This window comes from Saccoglossus kowalevskii, chromosome 11 (assembly GCF_978046115.1).
Source record: "Saccoglossus kowalevskii chromosome 11, keSacKowa6.1, whole genome shotgun sequence".
Lineage (NCBI taxonomy): Eukaryota > Metazoa > Hemichordata > Enteropneusta > Harrimaniidae > Saccoglossus > Saccoglossus kowalevskii.
In genome coordinates this window covers 1,420,710-1,446,198 of record NC_140651.1, presented here as the reverse complement: position 1 = coordinate 1,446,198, position 25,489 = coordinate 1,420,710, and the positions used below count along the sequence as shown (strand labels likewise).

Genomic DNA, 25,489 nt, shown 5'->3' with positions numbered 1-25,489 from the left:
CACCAAATAATTAATGATTGTTTCCAATACAAAGTACTCACGATATCCACTCATAAATGACGGCAAGATTGAAAATCAATTTTGTAGTTGCTTCATCAAGTTTATTGCAAATTAGATGACAGAAATAAAGTTGCATCGAATAGTTATCATGAATTATCACCATGAATAAAGTAAGTGATGTTGTATGGATTCATCTTAGGATGAGAATGCACAGTGAGTATGACTGCTGTGTCCAGGGTCACCGGGACCCAAATTTTCCACAGCTCCGTTTGCCGCGCACAAATTCATATATGTTTCCCATGGGCTACTGGCTTTGACTTGAAAGTCGACTGCTGTCCCCCTATAATGGTATGATGTAGTTGAATGGCAGGCACCAGCAATTGAGTTCACCTTTTGAGGAAAAATAAACAATTATTGAGGATATTGCGTCGTCATTAATTTCCAAAAGCATGAAGGTTGGTGATTGGAAATGATTGCTAGAAGTAACTCAGAAGATGTTCAGAACACCTCAATCTTAATAAAATATGCCATGCTTACTTGCACTGTATTGCTCGGACTTGCAGCATTGTTTCCCACATCTAATATGTATCCCAACACGCTCTCAGACAAACAAACATATCCTCCAGGTGCAGTTCCAGACGAGCAAGAGTAGCTTAATAAATGTTTAAATAAATATATATGAGTAAGTGTATGTATTAAAGAACATTCAAGTCCATTAAGGTAGAGATGCACTTTATTTGTGAATTTCAATCAAAAATCGTTTTTTATATAGATTTTTATCTAAAGAACATTCTGTGAATATTTTACCAATGAATTCTTATTGGAACACCGTTAAAATTGCTATTTATTTTCTGGTTAAAAATAAAAAACACTCACTCGTGGCAATGTTTATGTCTAATTGCCTAATTTGCATGAGTAACCAAATAACAAGACCTTTGATTGACAATATGCAAATCGAGATTGTACGGGTCATAGTTCATTCAATTCACGCGCATGTGCAATTATTCTCAAATCAGTTCTCGCTCGCTAGCAAACCAAACATTATATTTCCTCAGCGTTTTTTTCTTAATTTTTATCATTACATTATGCGTGGTGTGAAAAGAAAGAGAGGTAGAAAGAAGATTCAGATGATTTCTATGTCGGAAGAGGCAAAAGCTACACTGAAGGCATCAGCCCACCGAACGAAAAACAAATCGATGTGAGCGTCCAAACATGACTTTCCCTGAAGGCATCAATCCGAGTTTCTGATTGACTGAGAGATTTTATTTTTAAATAATTGTTCTCAAACAATAAACTGAGTATGTGAAGAATAATTTAACATTGTTTACAGTGATAACTGCTCATAGTCGAAACGAAGCTGACCCATTCACGCTAGTCACAATAAACATCATACTCTTGAATGTGCGTCAATGACTACGGTAAAACTTAGACTCTATTTTAGGCATCAGGAATGATTGAAATGTCCGAAAATGACACCAAAATACACCTTAAAAGTCCCATTTTATTTTATTTTCTAAATCCCATCCCGAATTTACGGCAGAATCTGGTCCCTCAAATAAGGGACACGTGAGCATTGATTCTAACCGGATATATTGCACTGGGTCGGGGAGATACAAACTTGTGTGTATCTTTTGTCCAATGGGTACCTGTACTTCGATCATTCGCAAGTTTTGCTCGGTGGTGCGAGACAGCTTTGTTTGCAACCGGACGAACTCCGTTTAATTCAATGAAGCAAACAACTGACAATGCAACTGATAAATTGCAAAGGTACGCTAAAATTAATTGAAAACAACCAAATAATTTCAATGAAAAATAAATCACAGAGAGAGGTAACTTGATACATTACGGTAACAACTCTTTTGACGCGCTGACCGCCTCTCCACGTCTGATGTTTTGTTTTCCTTGTCATAATACTTACTGATTGATGATTTTGTTTTGATTTTTGAGTTTTTTTAGCCTGCAACTCGGCCACGACCTTTGCTTTTTCCGTGAAAAATGGGGAAGTTTACGTCAATTTGCGGACATTCCATTTTTTTAAACTAACGAAGCACACTGTTTAGCACTCCCATTTTTTTCATTTGCCGATTTCTATTCAGAAAAATTCGACCGCTCGAAAATGCACCTTAATTTTGCACTCTTAAAACATGTCAGATTTCCAACACAAATTATTTAAAACCGGTCGAAATTTTTAAACTTTTACGTTAGGAGCTGGAGCTCTCTTCTTGCAGGCGACCGTCGCCGGTAGTATAACAGCATGTTTTGTACGTACATCTGTGCGCTGATTGTCTGCGACTGTCTTAGAAAATCCCTGAATAAGGCGTTGCCAAAATCGGAAAAAATAAAAAAATGCCTCCTTAAAAAACGAACAGAATTCAAATATTTCTTTTAACAAATATGTTGCAGTGGGAAAAATGGGATTGGAAACGATGAACAAAACTTCTGTGCCTCGCGTTTCGATTCTAGGATTACGCAATTATTCATTATTGTGCGTTCGCTTCCTGGAGTTGGTTCTCAATACTACATACAAATCATCAAGGATAAATAATTTAATATCCCACTTTGTACTCTTCACGGTAAACCATAGGCTCTGAAATACTCGTAGATTTTTTATTGAAAATACATCGAAGAGAAGCCATGATGTTTTGATCGTGATAAAAGGTCACCTTCCTAGGACCGCCCCCTGTTTAATAATTCATGAGATGACGTCATATTTACTGGGCATTGCCACGTGTTTTTACCGACCCCATCAAAACACTGGTATGAATGACGTGTTTCTGATTTATATATTCAAAAGCAGTTGTTCTGGTCCAACGATTTTACATAAAATGTCTATGTCTATACGTTAACTTTCAATTTCAATAGTCTAGAAAGTATGACAAAGTAAGACAAAGCAGTAATTCCCGGTTTAACGCGCAAATATGCAAATTAGCCTTTTTCTCGTCTTCTATTTTTGGTGAATTCTTGGGCTTTAAATTAAAATAGCTGATAGACGCTTTGGCCATTTGCCTCGAAATTTTCACACATTATTGACAAGGTGTCCCCCCTTCAAAATGCGTCCGGACAGTTTATTACAGCTAGTGGAACAAAAATAACAAGTCCGCAATTAACATGGATATATAAATTATGCAAAAATAGAAAAGAGTGAACTTAGAGGTCATGCTGTGCGACTTTGAAAGCCGTTAGAGAGATGAGTGGACGCATTTGAATTAGTAGTATACCAAGGTATCCAGTGATGTAATTTTACCCACAAACGGACTTGAAGTTTTTAAGCTAATTTTTTTTAAACCACTTTTGTCCAAAAAAGCATATTTTTGACCCAAAATTAAAAACGCATTCTGGATATTCAAAATAAAGACAAGTTTTACAAAGTTTGTATAATAAGCTTTCAGAAAATATATAACATGTTGGATATATAATACCATCTTCATTGTCTAATTACTCAATTAAAAAGCAAGCCAAATAAACTGCATCTCTACCTTAATCTGATCAATGTTCAATTTAAACAAAATAAAACAAGAATAGAGAATGATAGCTGTTTTGATGGTTTTAGTTACCAGGTTGCCTTTATCCATTATTTATACATCTGTAGATTATTAATCACGTCATATTGTTATGCCATATTTAATTTAAATACGATATTTTATATGATAATATCAATAATCAGAAAACTTCAACAATATGCAAATATATGAACAAAAATCATATACAGTATAAGCTCCTCTATGAGACGTATTTTGATTAGTTCATGTGTACCTAGCAAACCATTCGGAGATATAGCGTTGTTACATATAGCGATTACAAAAATCTACTAATTCACGTTATATACGCACTGAGGAACTGTCATGCTTTGGCATTGTTACAGAATGTGAATGTTTAATTATGGGAAAACGTCTATACAAGTAAGCATTAAATTCTTTTTGATCGAATCGAATATATCATCCAACGTTGAAAAGTTCATGAAAAGAACCATGAGTTGTAGTGAGCTGTATAGTATTTGTTAAATTGCCATCAGAATATTTGTATATCTTTTTACTCCCAAACTACAACTTGTATAAATAAAAGTACGTTTATCAATATTGTACTGTTTTAATTTTACAATGATTCATAATATAAATTAAATATGGTGTGTTACCTTGATCGTTTGGCCATGCAACCGTTACATGTATCCCTGATATTTGATGCAGCATCGGCACCGTCATCAACACCTGATGGATTAACTGTCAACAAATAGATGGAGCTATGTGCTTGGATATCACAGGCAAGTTCTTTTGCTTTGGTTCCACAACTAGTAGCACAACCTACAATAACATTAAACGTCAACAAATAAGAATAACAGAGCAAGATATACAGATACCGTAGACAAATTTAGCGTATATTCGTATGTACCAGGATGAAATGAAGGAAAAATTAGCTTCATAAACGCGTTCCGTTCCGTTCTGTTCATACCGGCATTCAATCCGTTTAAATGGCAGTCATTCTACTTGACCCTTAGAGTCAATTCTCTATTATGAGTGACTATCTTACTAAAGCTTCTTATTCCTCTTGCTAACGTGAGCTTTGATTTATATTGCAGCAAACATCCTGCTTTGCCAGAGGCGGCGGCACGAGATTGTGCATGAGGAGACGAGATCTGCTCACCAACCCTGCGCTGAAGGCGCGACTTTACTAGGGGGTCCAGGGACATGCACCCCTTAACAATTTTGAAATCTAGACTCTTTGAAACGCTATTTCCTGCATTTTGAGGGGCACATTTTGCTGAGGATTTCAGCTTGATTTTGGAGGGGCGACGCCCCCAACATTTTTGTCGAGAGCCGGCCCCCTCTGCTCCCATGTGCCGCCGCCACTGTTTGCCTAAATTATGGTCGCAAATTATTTGCGTTTAACTGTGTATGACATTATTTGACGGAATCTTAAAGGAGAGTGGGTTAACATGTAACAGACAATTTTGGCAATCCAGAATTTGAAATTTGCAAGCAATGCACGACTTGCCAGTATCTTATTCCCCCATTCCAACTTTTCTGATACGTAAACTAATTTACCTGCCTAGATAATGAATAAAGATTGCCCGAGTTAAACGCATATATGTCCTTTTAAAACACGTGTTCATGTTACAGAGCTAATTCTCAAAACTGACAAAACGTTAAAAGTTTGCCAATGATTTGTCATGGTATAGTGACTAGTTGTATGTAAGATATTTTGGTCACAAATATTGAAATTCAATTTGTTAGCACTAAATTCATTGGATTCAAATATTATTAAAACTAAGACTACTGAACTAATAGAACATTTTTACAGCAGGAGCATTACAACTTAATATGACCACGTGTTCTTAACCCATTTAAAAAGGTAAACATCACCATCACTTGGTCCACTGTAACAACACTTAATAGATCCAGACTGGGTGGGACACTCTCCACTCTTGTAGTCATCGTTTAAACATTGATTGTCGTTCCAACATCTGCCACCGTTGCTTTGGCATGGTTCCTCATTGTAACCTATAAAAAACACGCATATGTAATTATTTTACATATCAAATTTAATATTTCAAAGAAGGGTCGAATATCTTGTGTATACGCGCTATTACAGTGCTAGGAGTAAATTCCACTAACTTGCTTGTACCTTGTTTATTTGTTATTATAGCGGAACCAACCGAATTACGGTACTCGACAATCAATGACCGGTAACTAAACTAAAGAAACAGGCGTTGCGTCAGACAACATGCAAGATGTTTTCATGTATATACGGCCTACCATCTGCTACAAATTCAACTCATCTGATAATATATTGATATCTTATCGTGTCTAATTATTTATTAATTTAAATACTCATTGCTTGATAACAAATAACGTAACCTAAATTCAATATATTAGTAGGTTCAGCAAATATAAATAATATACTTAATTTGCATCGAGTAAAATGAGCTCGTGCAATGCAGGAAATCTGCAAACATTAATGTATGGATGATCGATCCCAAATTAAACGGCGTGTCTTTTAATTACCTCTGAAAATAAATTATAATGTACCAGTTCATGTCTTGGTATACGTTACAATATACCAGTACACGTCTTGAAATACGTTACAATATACCAGTACACGTCTTGGGATACGTTACAATATACCAGTACACGTCTTGGAATACGTTACAATATACCAGTACACGTCTTGGTATACGTTACAATATACCAGTACACGTCTTGGTATACGTTACAATATACCAGTACACGTATTGATATACGTTACAATATACGAGTACACATATTGATATACGTTATAATATACCAGTACACGTCTTGGTATACGTTACAATATACCAGTACACATATTGATATATGTTACAATATACCAGTACACATATTGATATATGTTACAATATACCAGTACACGTCTTGGTATACGTTACAATATACCAGTACACGTATTGAAATACGTCACAATATACCAGTACACGTCTTGGTATACGTTACAATATACCAGTACACGTATTGATATACGTCAAAATATACCAGTACACGTCTTGGTATACGTTACAATATACCAGTACACGTCTAAGTATACGTTACAATATACCAGTACACGTATTGATATACGTTACAATATACCAGTACACGTCTTGAAATACTTTACAATATACCAGTACACGTATTGATATATGTTACAATATACCAGTACACGTCTTGGTATACGATAGAATATACCAGTACACGTCTTGGTATGCGTTACAATATACCAGTAAACGTCTTGATATATGTTACAATATACCAGTACACGTCTTGGTATACGATACAATATACCAGTACACGTCTTGGTATACATTGTTATATGTTACAATATACCAGTATGTGTTCTGTTATATGTTACAATGTACCAGTACACGTCTTGAAATACGTTACAATATACCAGTACACGTCTTGGTATACGTTACAATATACCAGTATTCGTCCTGGTATTCGTTCTGTTATCAGTTACAATATACCAGTATGCGTTCTGTTATCAGTTACAATATAACAGTATGCGTTCGGTTATACGTTACAATATACCAGTATGCGTTCTGTTATATATTACAATATACCAGTATGCGTTCTGTTATATGTTACAATATACCAGTATGCGTTCTGTTATATGTTACAATATACCAGTATACGTTCTGTTATATGTTACAATATACCAGTATGCGCTCTGTTATCAGTTACAATATACCAGTATGCGTTCTGTTATATATTACAATATACCAGTATACGTTCTGTTATATGTTACAATACACCAGTATGCGTTCTGTTATATGTTACAATATACCAGTATGCGTTCTGTTATGTGCTACAATATACCAGTATGCGTTCTGTTATATATTACAATATACCAGTATACGTTCTGTTATATGTTACAATACACCAGTATACGTTCTGTTATATGTTACAATATACCAGTATGCGTTCTTGTATCATTTACAATATACCAGTATGCGTCCTGTTATATGTCGCAATGTACCAGTACACGTCTTGATATACGTTACAATATACCAGTACACGTCTTGGTATACGTTACAATATACCAGTTCATGTATTGATATATGTTACAATATACCAGTACACGTCTTGGTATACGTTACAATATACCAGTACACGTCTTGGTATGCGTTACAATATACCAGTAAACGTCTTGATATATGTTACAATATACCAGTACACGTCTTGGTATATGATACAATATACCAGTACACGTCTTGGTATACGTTACAATATACCAGTATGCGTTCTGTTATATATTACAATATACCAGTATACGTTCTGTTATATGTTACAATATACCAGCAAGTGTTCTGTTATATGTTACAATGTACCAGGACACGTCTTGATATACGTTACAATATACCAGTACACGTCTTGGTATACGTTACAATATACCAGTTCATGTATTGATTTATGTTACAATATACCAGTACACATCTTGGTATACGTTACAATATACCAGTATGCGTTCTGTTATATATTACAATATACCAGTATACGTTCTGTTATATGTTACAATACACCTGTATGCGTTCTGTTATATGTTACAATATACCAGTATACGTTCTGTTATATGTTACAATATACCAGTATGTGTTCTGTTATCATTTACAATATACCAGTATTCGTCCTGTTATATGTCGCAATGTACCAGTATGCATTCTGTTATATGTTACAATATACCAGTATGCGTTCTATTATATGTTACAATATACCAGTATACGTTCTGTTATATGTTACAATATACCAGTATGCGTTCTGTTATCAGTTACAATATACCAGTATGCGTTCTGTTATATATTACAATATACCAATATGCGTTCTGTTATTAGTTACAATATACCAGTATGCGTTCTGTTATATGTTACAATATACCAGTATGCGTTCTGTTATATGTTACAATATACCAGTATGCGTTCTGATATATATTACAATATACCAGTATACGTTCTGTTATATGTTACAATACACCAGTATGCGTTCTGTTATATGTTACAATATACCAGTATACGTTCTGTTATATGTTACAATATACCAGTATGCGTTCTGTTATCAGTTACAATATACCAGTATGCGTTCTGTTATATGTTACAATGTACCAGTACACGTCTTGATATACGTCACAATATACCAGTACACGTCTTGGTATACGTTACAATATACCAGTTCATGTATTGATTTATGTTACAATATACCAGTACAGGTCTTGGTATACGTTACAATATACCAGTATGCGTTCTGTTATATATTACAATATACCAGTATACGTTCTGTTATATGTTACAATATACCAGTATGCGTTCTGTTATCATTTACAATACACCAGTATGCGTCCTGTTATATGTCGCAATGTACCAGTACACGTCTTGATATTCGTTACAATATACCAGTACACGTCTTGGTATACGTTACAATATACCAGTTCATGTATTGATATATGTTACAATAAACCAGTACACGTCTTGGTATACGTTACAATATACCAGTACACGTCTTGGTATACGTTACAATATACCAGTACACGTCTTGGTATACATTGTTATATGTTACAATATACCAGCATGTGTTCTGTTATATGTTACAATGTACCAGTACACGTCTTGATATACATTACTATATACCAGTACACGTCTTGGTATACGTTACAATATACCAGTTCATGTATTGATATATATAACAATATACCAGTACACGTCTTGAAATACGTTACAATATACCAGTACACGTCTTGGTATACGTTACAATATACCAGTACACGTCATGGTATACATTGTTATATGTTACAATATACCAGCATGTGTTCTGTTAAATGTTACAATGTACCAGTACACGTCTTGATATACGTTACTATATACCAGTACACGTCTTGGTATACGTTACAATATACCAGTTCATGTATTGATATATATAACAATATACCAGTACACGTCTTGAAATACGTTACAATATACCAGTACACGTCTTGGTATACGTTACAATATACCAGTATTCGTCCTGGTATTCGTTCTGTTATATGTTAAAATATACCAATATGCGTTCTGTTATTAGTTACAATATACCAGTATGCGTTCTGTTATATGTTACAATATACCAGTATGCGTTCTGTTATATGTTACAATATACCAGTATACGTTCTGTTACATGTTACAATACACCAGTATGCGTTCTGTTATATGTTACAATATACCAGTATACGTTCTTTTATATGTTACAATATACCAGTATGCGTTCTGTTATCAGTTACAATATACCAGTATGCGTTCTGTTATATGTTACAATGTACCAGTACACGTCTTGATATACGTTACAATATACCAGTACACGTCTTGGTATACGTTACAATATACCAGTAAACGTCTTGATATATGTTACAATATACCAGTACACGTCTTGGTATACGATACAATATACCAGTACACGTCTTGGTATACGTTACAATATACCAGTATTCGTCCTGGTATACGTTCTGTTACATGTTACAATGACCAGTATGCATTCTGTTATACGTTACAATATACCAGTATGCATTCTGTTATACGTTACAATATAACAGTATGCGTTCTGTTATATATTACAATATACCAGTATGTGTTCTGTTATATGTTACAATATACCAGTATGCGTTCTGTTATATGTTACAATATACCAGTATGCGTTCTGTTATATGTTACAATATACCAGTATGCGTTCTGTTATATGTTACAATATACCAGTATGCGTTCTGCTATATGTTACAATATACCAGTATTCGTTCTGTTATATGTTACAATATACCAGTATGCGTTCTGTTATATGTTACAATATACCAGTATACGTTCTGTTATATGTTACAATATACCAGTATGCGTTCTGTTATCAGTTACAATATACCAGTATGCGTTCTGTTATATGTTACAATACACCAGTATGCGTTCTGTTATATGTTACAATATACCAGTATACGTTCTGATATATGTTACAATATACCAGTATGCGTTCTGTTATCAGTTACAATATACCAGTATGCGTTCTGTTATATGTTACAATGTACCAGTACACGTCTTGATATACGTCACAATATACCAGTACACGTCTTGGTAAACGTTACAATATACCAGTTCATGTATTGATTTATGTTACAATATACCAGTACACGTCTTGGTATACGTTACAATATACCAGTATGCGTTCTGTTATATATTACAATATACCAGTATACGTTCTGTTATATGTTACAATATACCAGTATGCGTTCTGTTATCATTTACAATACACCGGTATGCGTCCTGTTATATGTCGCAATGTACCAGTACACGTCTTGATATTCGTTACAATATACCAGTACACGTCTTGGTATACGTTACAATATACCAGTTCATGTATTGATATATGTTACAATATACCAGTACACGTCTTGGTATACGTTACAATATACCAGTACACGTCTTGGTATGCGTTACAATATACCAGTAAACGTCTTGATATATGTTACAATATACCAGTACACGTCTTGGTATACGATACAATATACCAGTACACGTCTTGGTATACGTTACAATATACCAGTACACGTCTTGGTATACATTGTTATATGTTACAATATACCAGCATGTGTTCTGTTATATGTTACAATGTACCAGTACACGTCTTGATATACGTTACTATATACCAGTACACGTCTTGGTATACGTTACAATATACCAGTTCCTGTATTGATATATATAACAATATACCAGTACACGTCTTGAAATACGTTACAATATACCAATACACGTCTTGGTATACTTTACAATATACCAGTATTCGTCCTGGTATTCGTTCTGTTATATGTTACAATATACCAATATGCGTTCTGTTATTAGTTACAATATACCAGTATGCGTTCTGTTATATGTTACAATATACCAGTATGCGTTCTGTTATATGTTACAATACACCAGTATGCGTTCTGTTATATGTTACAATACACCAGTATTCGTTCTGTTATATGTTACAATATACCAGTATACGTTCTGTTATATGTTACAATACACCAGTATGCATTCTGTTATATGTTACAATATACCAGTATACGTTCTGTTATATGTTACAATATACCAGTATGCGTTCTGTTATCAGTTACAATATACCAGTATGCTTTCTGTTATATGTTACAATGTACCAGTACACGTCTTGATATACGTTACAATATACCAGTACACGTCTTGGTATACGTTACAATATACCAGTTCATGTATTGATTTATGTTACAATATACCAGTACACGTCTTGGTATACGTTACAATATACCAGTATTCGTCCTGGTATGCGTTCTGTTATATGTTACAATGACCAGTATGCATTCTGTTATATGTTACAATGTACCAGTACACGTCTTGATATACGTTACAATATACCAGTACACGTCTTGGTATACGTTACAATATACCAGTTCATGTATTGATTTATTTTACAATATACCAGTACACGTCTTGGTATACGTTACAATATACCAGTATGCGTTCTGTTATATATTACAATATACCAGTATACGTTCTGTTATATGTTACAATACACCAGTATGCGTTCTGTTATATGTTACAATATACCAGTATAAGTTCTGTTATATGTTACAATATACCAGTATGCGTCCTGTTATCATTTACAATATACCAGTATTCGTCCTGTTATATGTCGCAATGTACCAGTATGCATTCTGTTATATGTTACAATATACCAGTATGCGTTCTATTATATGTTACAATATACCAGTATACGTTCTGTTATATGTTACAATATACCAGTATGCGTTCTGTTATCAGTTACAATATACCAGTATGCGTTCTGTTATATATTACAATATACCAGTATGCGTTCTGTTATATGTTACAATACACCAGTATGCGTTCTGTTATATGTTACAATATACCAGTATGCGTTCTGTTATATGTTACAATATACCAGTATGCGTTCTGTTATATGTTACAATATACCAGTATGCGTTCTGTTATATATTACAATATACCAGTATACGTTCTGTTATATGTTACAATACACCAGTATGCGTTCTGTTATATGTTACAATATACCAGTATACGTTCTGTTATATGTTACAATATACCAGTATGCGTTCTGTTATCAGTTACAATATACCAGTATGCGTTCTGTTATATGTTACAATGTACCAGTACACGTCTTGATATACGTCACAATATACCAGTACACGTCTTGGTATACGTTACAATATACCAGTTCATGTATTGATTTATGTTACAATATACCAGTACACGTCTTGGTATACGTTACAATATACCAGTATGCGTTCTGTTATATATTACAATATACCAGTATACGTTCTGTTATATGTTACAATACACCAGTATGCGTTCTGTTATATGTTACAATATACCAGTATACGTTCTGATATATGTTACAATATACCAGTATGCGTTCTGTTATCATTTACAATATACCAGTATTCGTCCTGTTATATGTCGCAATGTACCAGTATGCATTATGTTATATGTTACAATATACCAGTATGCGTTCTGTTATATGTTACAATATACCAGTATACGTTCTGTTATATGTTACAATATACCAGTATGCGTTCTGTTATCAGTTACAATATACCAGTATGCGTTCTGTTATATATTACAATATACCAGTATACGTTCTGTTATATGTTACAATACAACAGTATGCGTTCTGTTATATGTTACAATATACCAGTATGCGTTCTGTTATATGTTACAATATACCAGTATGCGTTCTGTTATATATTACAATATACCAGTATACGTTCTGTTATATGTTACAATACACCAGTATGCGTTCTGTTGTATGTTACAATATACCAGTATACGTTCTGATATATGTTACAATATACCAGTATGCGTTCTGTTATCATTTACAATATACCAGTATTCGTCCTGTTATATGTCGCAACGTACCAGTATGCATTATGTTATATGTTACAATATACCAGTATGCGTTCTGTTATATGTTACAATATACCAGTATACGTTCTGTTATATGTTACAATATACCAGTATGCGTTCTGTTATCAGTTACAATATACCAGTATGCGTTCTGTTATATATTACAATATACCAGTATGCGTTCTGTTATATGTTACAATACACCAGTATGCGTTCTGTTATATGTTACAATATACCAGTATGCGTTCTGTTATATGTTACAATATACCAGTATGCGTTCTGTTATATATTACAATATACCAGTATACGTTCTGTTATATGTTACAATACACCAGTATGCGTTCTGTTATATGTTACAATATACCAGTATACGTTCTGTTATATGTTACAATATACCAGTATGCATTCTGTTACAGTTACAATATACCAGTATGCGTTCTGTTATATGTTACAATGTACCAGTACACGTCTTGATATACGTCACAATATACCAGTACACGTCTTGGTATACGTTACAATATACCAGTTCATGTATTGATTTATGTTACAATATACCAGTACACGTCTTGGTATACGTTACAATATACCAGTATGCGTTCTGTTATATATTACAATATACCAGTATACGTTCTGTTATATGTTACAATACACCAGTATGCGTTCTGTTATATGTTACAATATACCAGTATACGTTCTGTTATATGTTACAATATACCAGTATGCGTTCTGTTATCATTTACAATACACCAGTATGCGTCCTGTTATATGTCGCAATGTACCAGTACACGTCTTGATATACGTTACAATATACCAGTACACGTCTTGGTATACGTTACAATATACCAGTTCATGTATTGATGTATGTTACAATATACCAGTACACGTCTTGGTATACGTTACAATATACCAGTACACGTCTTGGTATACGTTACAATATACCAGTACACGTCTTGGTATACGATACAATATACCAGTACACGTCTTGGTATACGTTACAATATACCAGTACACGTCTTGGTATACATTGTTATATGTTACAATATACCAGCATGTGTTCTGTTATATGTTACAATGTACCAGTACACGTCTTGATATGCGTTACAATATACCAGTACACGTCTTGGTATACGTTACAATATACCAGTTCATGTAATGATATATATTACAATATAACAGTACACGTCTTGAAATACGTTACAATATACCAGTACACGTCCTGGTATACGTTACAATATACCAGTATTCGTCCTGGTATTCGTTCTGTTATATGTTACAATATACCAATATGCGTTCTGTTATTAGTTACAATATACCAGTATACGTTCTGTTATATGTTACAATATACAAGTATGCGTTCTGTTATCAGTTACAATATACCAGTATGCGTTCTGTTATATATTACAATATACCAGTATACGTTCTGTTATATGTTACAATATACCAGTATGCGTTCTGTTATCATTTACAATACACCAGTATGCGTCCTGTTATATGTCGCAATGTACCAGTACACGTCTTGATATTCGTTACAATATACCAGTACACGTCTTGGTATACGTTACAATATACCAGTTCATGTATTGATATATGTTACAATAAACCAGTACACGTCTTGGTATACGTTACAATATACCAGTACACGTCTTGGTATACGTTACAATATACCAGTACACGTCTTGGTATACATTGTTATATGTTACAATATACCAGCATGTGTTCTGTTATATGTTACAATGTACCAGTACACGTCTTGATATACGTTACTATATACCAGTACACGTCTTGGTATACGTTACAATATACCAGTTCATGTATTGATATATATAACAATATACCAGTACACGTCTTGAAATACGTTACAATATACCAGTACACGTCTTGGTATACGTTACAATATACCAGTACACGTCATGGTATACATTGTTATATGTTACAATATACCAGCATGTGTTCTGTTAAATGTTACAATGTACCAGTACACGTCTTGATATACGTTACTATATACCAGTACACGTCTTGGTATACGTTACAATATACCAGTTCATGTATTGATATATATAACAATATACCAGTACACGTCTTGAAATACGTTACAATATACCAGTACACGTCTTGGTATACGTTACAATATACCAGTATTCGTCCTGGTATTCGTTCTGTTATATGTTAAAATATACCAATATGCGTTCTGTTATTAGTTACAATATACCAGTATGCGTTCTGTTATATGTTACAATATACCAGTATGCGTTCTGTTATATGTTACAATATACCAGTATACGTTCTGTTACATGTTACAATACACCAGTATGCGTTCTGTTATATGTTACAATATACCAGTATACGTTCTTTTATATGTTACAATATACCAGTATGCGTTCTGTTATCAGTTACAATATACCAGTATGCGTTCTGTTATATGTTACAATGTACCAGTACACGTCTTGATATACGTTACAATATACCAGTACACGTCTTGGTATACGTTACAATATACCAGTAAACGTCTTGATATATGTTACAATATACCAGTACACGTCTTGGTATACGATACAATATACCAGTACACGTCTTGGTATACGTTACAATATACCAGTATTCGTCCTGGTATACGTTCTGTTACATGTTACAATGACCAGTATGCATTCTGTTATACGTTACAATATACCAGTATGCATTCTGTTATACGTTACAATATAACAGTATGCGTTCTGTTATATATTACAATATACCAGTATGTGTTCTGTTATATGTTACAATATACCAGTATGCGTTCTGTTATATGTTACAATATACCAGTATGCGTTCTGTTATATGTTACAATATACCAGTATGCGTTCTGTTATATGTTACAATATACCAGTATGCGTTCTGCTATATGTTACAATATACCAGTATTCGTTCTGTTATATGTTACAATATACCAGTATGCGTTCTGTTATATGTTACAATATACCAGTATACGTTCTGTTATATGTTACAATATACCAGTATGCGTTCTGTTATCAGTTACAATATACCAGTATGCGTTCTGTTATATGTTACAATACACCAGTATGCGTTCTGTTATATGTTACAATATACCAGTATACGTTCTGATATATGTTACAATATACCAGTATGCGTTCTGTTATCAGTTACAATATACCAGTATGCGTTCTGTTATATGTTACAATGTACCAGTACACGTCTTGATATACGTCACAATATACCAGTACACGTCTTGGTAAACGTTACAATATACCAGTTCATGTATTGATTTATGTTACAATATACCAGTACACGTCTTGGTATACGTTACAATATACCAGTATGCGTTCTGTTATATATTACAATATACCAGTATACGTTCTGTTATATGTTACAATATACCAGTATGCGTTCTGTTATCATTTACAATACACCGGTATGCGTCCTGTTATATGTCGCAATGTACCAGTACACGTCTTGATATTCGTTACAATATACCAGTACACGTCTTGGTATACGTTACAATATACCAGTTCATGTATTGATATATGTTACAATATACCAGTACACGTCTTGGTATACGTTACAATATACCAGTACACGTCTTGGTATGCGTTACAATATACCAGTAAACGTCTTGATATATGTTACAATATACCAGTACACGTCTTGGTATACGATACAATATACCAGTACACGTCTTGGTATACGTTACAATATACCAGTACACGTCTTGGTATACATTGTTATATGTTACAATATACCAGCATGTGTTCTGTTATATGTTACAATGTACCAGTACACGTCTTGATATACGTTACTATATACCAGTACACGTCTTGGTATACGTTACAATATACCAGTTCCTGTATTGATATATATAACAATATACCAGTACACGTCTTGAAATACGTTACAATATACCAATACACGTCTTGGTATACTTTACAATATACCAGTATTCGTCCTGGTATTCGTTCTGTTATATGTTACAATATACCAATATGCGTTCTGTTATTAGTTACAATATACCAGTATGCGTTCTGTTATATGTTACAATATACCAGTATGCGTTCTGTTATATGTTACAATACACCAGTATGCGTTCTGTTATATGTTACAATACACCAGTATTCGTTCTGTTATATGTTACAATATACCAGTATACGTTCTGTTATATGTTACAATACACCAGTATGCATTCTGTTATATGTTACAATATACCAGTATACGTTCTGTTATATGTTACAATATACCAGTATGCGTTCTGTTATCAGTTACAATATACCAGTATGCTTTCTGTTATATGTTACAATGTACCAGTACACGTCTTGATATACGTTACAATATACCAGTACACGTCTTGGTATACGTTACAATATACCAGTTCATGTATTGATTTATGTTACAATATACCAGTACACGTCTTGGTATACGTTACAATATACCAGTATTCGTCCTGGTATGCGTTCTGTTATATGTTACAATGACCAGTATGCATTCTGTTATATGTTACAATGTACCAGTACACGTCTTGATATACGTTACAATATACCAGTACACGTCTTGGTATACGTTACAATATACCAGTTCATGTATTGATTTATTTTACAATATACCAGTACACGTCTTGGTATACGTTACAATATACCAGTATGCGTTCTGTTATATATTACAATATACCAGTATACGTTCTGTTATATGTTACAATACACCAGTATGCGTTCTGTTATATGTTACAATATACCAGTATAAGTTCTGTTATATGTTACAATATACCAGTATGCGTCCTGTTATCATTTACAATATACCAGTATTCGTCCTGTTATATGTCGCAATGTACCAGTATGCATTCTGTTATATGTTACAATATACCAGTATGCGTTCTATTATATGTTACAATATACCAGTATACGTTCTGTTATATGTTACAATATACCAGTATGCGTTCTGTTATCAGTTACAATATACCAGTATGCGTTCTGTTATATATTACAATATACCAGTATGCGTTCTGTTATATGTTACAATACACCAGTATGCGTTCTGTTATATGTTACAATATACCAGTATGCGTTCTGTTATATGTTACAATATACCAGTATGCGTTCTGTTATATGTTACAATATACCAGTATGCGTTCTGTTATATATTACAATATACCAGTATACGTTCTGTTATATGTTACAATACACCAGTATGCGTTCTGTTATATGTTACAATATACCAGTATACGTTCTGTTATATGTTACAATATACCAGTATGCGTTCTGTTATCAGTTACAATATACCAGTATGCGTTCTGTTATATGTTACAATGTACCAGTACACGTCTTGATATACGTCACAATATACCAGTACACGTCTTGGTATACGTTACAATATACCAGTTCATGTATTGATTTATGTTACAATATACCAGTACACGTCTTGGTATACGTTACAATATACCAGTATGCGTTCTGTTATATATTACAATATACCAGTATACGTTCTGTTATATGTTACAATACACCAGTATGCGTTCTGTTATATGTTACAATATACCAGTATACGTTCTGATATATGTTACAATATACCAGTATGCGTTCTGTTATCATTTACAATATACCAGTATTCGTCCTGTTATATGTCGCAATGTACCAGTATGCATTATGTTATATGTTACAATATACCAGTATGCGTTCTGTTATATGTTACAATATACCAGTATACGTTCTGTTATATGTTACAATATACCAGTATGCGTTCTGTTATCAGTTACAATATACCAGTATGCGTTCTGTTATATATTACAATATACCAGTATACGTTCTGTTATATGTTACAATACAACAGTATGCGTTCTGTTATATGTTACAATATACCAGTATGCGTTCTGTTATATGTTACAATATACCAGTATGCGTTCTGTTATATATTACAATATACCAGTATACGTTCTGTTATATGTTACAATACACCAGTATGCGTTCTGTTGTATGTTACAATATACCAGTATACGTTCTGATATATGTTACAATATACCAGTATGCGTTCTGTTATCATTTACAATATACCAGTATTCGTCCTGTTATATGTCGCAACGTACCAGTATGCATTATGTTATATGTTACAATATACCAGTATGCGTTCTGTTATATGTTACAATATACCAGTATACGTTCTGTTATATGTTACAATATACCAGTATGCGTTCTGTTATCAGTTACAATATACCAGTATGCGTTCTGTTATATATTACAATATACCAGTATGCGTTCTGTTATATGTTACAATACACCAGTATGCGTTCTGTTATATGTTACAATATACCAGTATGCGTTCTGTTATATGTTACAATATACCAGTATGCGTTCTGTTATATATTACAATATACCAGTATACGTTCTGTTATATGTTACAATACACCAGTATGCGTTCTGTTATATGTTACAATATACCAGTATACGTTCTGTTATATGTTACAATATACCAGTATGCATTCTGTTACAGTTACAATATACCAGTATGCGTTCTGTTATATGTTACAATGTACCAGTACACGTCTTGATATACGTCACAATATACCAGTACACGTCTTGGTATACGTTACAATATACCAGTTCATGTATTGATTTATGTTACAATATACCAGTACACGTCTTGGTATACGTTACAATATACCAGTATGCGTTCTGTTATATATTACAATATACCAGTATACGTTCTGTTATATGTTACAATACACCAGTATGCGTTCTGTTATATGTTACAATATACCAGTATACGTTCTGTTATATGTTACAATATACCAGTATGCGTTCTGTTATCATTTACAATACACCAGTATGCGTCCTGTTATATGTCGCAATGTACCAGTACACGTCTTGATATACGTTACAATATACCAGTACACGTCTTGGTATACGTTACAATATACCAGTTCATGTATTGATGTATGTTACAATATACCAGTACACGTCTTGGTATACGTTACAATATACCAGTACACGTCTTGGTATACGTTACAATATACCAGTACACGTCTTGGTATACGATACAATATACCAGTACACGTCTTGGTATACGTTACAATATACCAGTACACGTCTTGGTATACATTGTTATATGTTACAATATACCAGCATGTGTTCTGTTATATGTTACAATGTACCAGTACACGTCTTGATATGCGTTACAATATACCAGTACACGTCTTGGTATACGTTACAATATACCAGTTCATGTAATGATATATATTACAATATAACAGTACACGTCTTGAAATACGTTACAATATACCAGTACACGTCCTGGTATACGTTACAATATACCAGTATTCGTCCTGGTATTCGTTCTGTTATATGTTACAATATACCAATATGCGTTCTGTTATTAGTTACAATATACCAGTATACGTTCTGTTATATGTTACAATATACAAGTATGCGTTCTGTTATCAGTTACAATATACCAGTATGCGTTCTGTTATATATTACAATATACCAGTATACGTTCTGTTATATGTTACAATACACCAGTATGCGTTCTGTTATATGTTACAATATACCAGTATGCGTTCTGTTATATGTTACAATATACCAGTATGCGTTCTGTTATATATTACAATATACCAGTATACGTTCTGTTATATGTTACAATACACCAGTATGCGTTCTGTTATATGTTACAATATACCAGTATACGTTCTGTTATATGTTACAATATACCAGTATGCGCTCTGTTATCAGTTACAATATACCAGTATGCGTTCTGTTATATGTTACAATGTACCAGTACACGTCTTGATATACGTCACAATATACCAGTACACGTCTTGGTATACGTTACAATATACCAGTTCATGTATTGATTTATGTTACAATATACCAGTATGCGTTTTGTTATATATTACAATATACCAGTATACGTTCTGTTATATGTTACAATACACCAGTATGCGTTCTGTTATATGTTACAATATACCAGTATACGTTCTGATATATGTTACAATATACCAGTATGCGTTCTGTTATCATTTACAATATACCAGTATTCGTCTTGTTATATGTCGCAATGTACCAGTATGCATTATGTTATATGTTACAATATACCAGTATGCGTTCTGTTATATGTTACAATATACCAGTATACGTTCTGTTATATGTTACAATATACCAGTATGCGTTTTGTTATCAGTTACAATATACCAGTATGCGTTCTGTTATATATTACAATATACCAGTATGCGTTCTGTTATATGTTACAATATACCAGTATGCGTTCTGTTATATGTTACAATATACCAGTATGCGTTCTGTTATATGTTACAATATACCAGTATGCGTTCTGTTATATATTACAATATACCAGTATACGTTCTGTTATATGTTACAATACACCAGTATGCGTTCTGTTATATGTTACAATATACCAGTATACGTTCTGTTATATGTTACAATATACCAGTATGCGTTCTGTTATCAGTTACAATATACCAGTATGCGTTCTGTTATATGTTACAATGTACCAGTACACGTCTTGATATACGTCACAATATACCAGTACACGTCTTGGTATACGTTACAATATACCAGTTCATGTATTGATTTATGTTACAATATACCAGTACACGTCTTGGTATACGTTACAATATACCAGTATGCGTTCTGTTATATATTACAATATACCAGTATACGTTCTGTTATATGTTACAATACACCAGTATGCGTTCTGTTATATGTTACAATATACCAGTATACGTTCTGTTATATGTTACAATATACCAGTATGCGTTCTGTTATCATTTACAATACACCAGTATGCGTCCTGTTATATGTCGCAATGTACCAGTACACGTCTTGATATACGTTACAATATACCAGTACACGTCTTGGTATACGTTACAATATACCAGTTCATGTATTGATGTATGTTACAATATACCAGTACACGTCTTGGTATACGTTACAATATACCAGTACACGTCTTGGTATGCGTTACAATATACCAGTAAACATCTTGATATATGTTACAATATACCAGTACACGTCTTGGTATACGATACAATATACCAGTACACGTCTTGGTATACGTTACAATATACCAGTACACGTCTTGGTATACATTGTTATATGTTACAATATACCAGCATGTGTTCTGTTATATGTTACAATGTACCAGTACACGTCTTGATATACGTTACAATATACCAGTACACGTCCTGGTATACGTTACAATATACCAGTATTCGTCCTGGTATTCGTTCTGTTATATGTTACAATATACCAATATGCGTTCTGTTATTAGTTACAATATACCAGTATGCGTTCTGTTATATGTTACAATATACCAGTATGCGTTCTGTTATATGTTACAATACACCAGTATGCGTTCTGTTATATGTTACAATATACCAGTATGCGTTCTGTTATATGTTACAATATACCATTATACGTTCTGTTATATGTTACAATACACCAGTATGCGTTCTGTTATATGTTACAATATACCAGTATACGTTCTGTTATATGTTACAATATACCAGTATGCGTTCTGTTATCAGTTACAATATTCCAGTATGCGTTCTGTTATATGTTACAATGTACCAGTACACGTCTTGATATACGTTACAATATACCAGTACACGTCTTGGTATACGTTACAATATACCAGTTCATGTATTGATTTATGTTACAATATACCAGTACACGTCTTGGAATACGTTACAATATACCAGTACACGTCTTGGTATACGTTACAATATACCAGTACACGTCTTGGTATACGTTACAATATACCAGTACACGTATTGATATACGTTACAATATACGAGTACACATATTGATATACGTTATAATATACCAGTACACGTCTTGGTATACGTTACAATATACCAGTACACATATTGATATATGTTACAATATACCAGTACACATATTGATATATGTTACAATATACCAGTACACGTCTTGGTATACGTTACAATATACCAGTACACGTATTGAAATACGTCACAATATACCAGTACACGTCTTGGTATACGTTACAATATACCAGTACACGTATTGATATACGTCAAAATATACCAGTACACGTCTTGGTATACGTTACAATATACCAGTACACGTCTAAGTATACGTTACAATATACCAGTACACGTATTGATATACGTTACAATATACCAGTACACGTCTTGAAATACTTTACAATATACCAGTACACGTATTGATATATGTTACAATATACCAGTACACGTCTTGGTATACGATAGAATATACCAGTACACGTCTTGGTATGCGTTACAATATACCAGTAAACGTCTTGATATATGTTACAATATACCAGTACACGTCTTGGTATACGATACAATATACCAGTACACGTCTTGGTATACATTGTTATATGTTACAATATACCAGTATGTGTTCTGTTATATGTTACAATGTACCAGTACACGTCTTGAAATACGTTACAATATACCAGTACACGTCTTGGTATACGTTACAATATACCAGTATTCGTCCTGGTATTCGTTCTGTTATCAGTTACAATATACCAGTATGCGTTCTGTTATCAGTTACAATATAACAGTATGCGTTCGGTTATACGTTACAATATACCAGTATGCGTTCTGTTATATATTACAATATACCAGTATGCGTTCTGTTATATGTTACAATATACCAGTATGCGTTCTGTTATATGTTACAATATACCAGTATACGTTCTGTTATATGTTACAATATACCAGTATGCGCTCTGTTATCAGTTACAATATACCAGTATGCGTTCTGTTATATATTACAATATACCAGTATACGTTCTGTTATATGTTACAATACACCAGTATGCGTTCTGTTATATGTTACAATATACCAGTATGCGTTCTGTTATGTGCTACAATATACCAGTATGCGTTCTGTTATATATTACAATATACCAGTATACGTTCTGTTATATGTTACAATACACCAGTATACGTTCTGTTATATGTTACAATATACCAGTATGCGTTCTTGTATCATTTACAATATACCAGTATGCGTCCTGTTATATGTTACAATATACCAGTATGCGTTCTGTTATATGTTACAATATACCAGTATGCGTTCTGTTATATGTTACAATGTACCAGTACACGTCTTGATATACGTTACAATATACCAGTACACGTCTTGGTATACGTTACAATATACCAGTTCATGTATTGATATATGTTACAATATACCAGTACACGTCTTGGTATACGTTACAATATACCAGTACACGTCTTGGTATGCGTTACAATATACCAGTAAACGTCTTGATATATGTTACAATATACCAGTACACGTCTTGGTATATGATACAATATACCAGTACACGTCTTGGTATACGTTACAATATACCAGTATGCGTTCTGTTATATATTACAATATACCAGTATACGTTCTGTTATATGTTACAATATACCAGCAAGTGTTCTGTTATATGTTACAATGTACCAGGACACGTCTTGATATACGTTACAATATACCAGTACACGTCTTGGTATACGTTACAATATACCAGTTCATGTATTGATTTATGTTACAATATACCAGTACACATCTTGGTATACGTTACAATATACCAGTATGCGTTCTGTTATATATTACAATATACCAGTATACGTTCTGTTATATGTTACAATACACCTGTATGCGTTCTGTTATATGTTACAATATACCAGTATACGTTCTGTTATATGTTACAATATACCAGTATGTGTTCTGTTATCATTTACAATATACCAGTATTCGTCCTGTTATATGTCGCAATGTACCAGTATGCATTCTGTTATATGTTACAATATACCAGTATGCGTTCTATTATATGTTACAATATACCAGTATACGTTCTGTTATATGTTACAATATACCAGTATGCGTTCTGTTATCAGTTACAATATACCAGTATGCGTTCTGTTATATATTACAATATACCAATATGCGTTCTGTTATTAGTTACAATATACCAGTATGCGTTCTGTTATATGTTACAATATACCAGTATGCGTTCTGTTATATGTTACAATATACCAGTATGCGTTCTGATATATATTACAATATACCAGTATACGTTCTGTTATATGTTACAATACACCAGTAT

At 33.2% G+C, this 25,489-nt stretch overlaps 1 protein-coding gene across 1 annotated transcript in view; it reads right to left on the bottom strand.

Moving 5' to 3' along the window:
• Nucleotides 1-79: 79 nt before the first annotated feature.
• LOC102809432 (uncharacterized) overlaps nucleotides 80-25,489 on the bottom strand; it is a 94,481-nt gene continuing 69,071 nt past the window's right edge. Inside the window, exons 3-6 of the mRNA XM_085505560.1 lie at nucleotides 5,358-5,495; nucleotides 4,133-4,298; nucleotides 538-652; nucleotides 80-390 (exon numbers count right to left, since the gene is read on the bottom strand). Coding sequence (XP_085361686.1) covers nucleotides 196-390; nucleotides 538-652; nucleotides 4,133-4,298; nucleotides 5,358-5,495 — 614 coding nt within the window. The 3' untranslated portion in view covers nucleotides 80-195. The remainder of the gene's footprint in view (nucleotides 391-537; nucleotides 653-4,132; nucleotides 4,299-5,357; nucleotides 5,496-25,489) is intronic.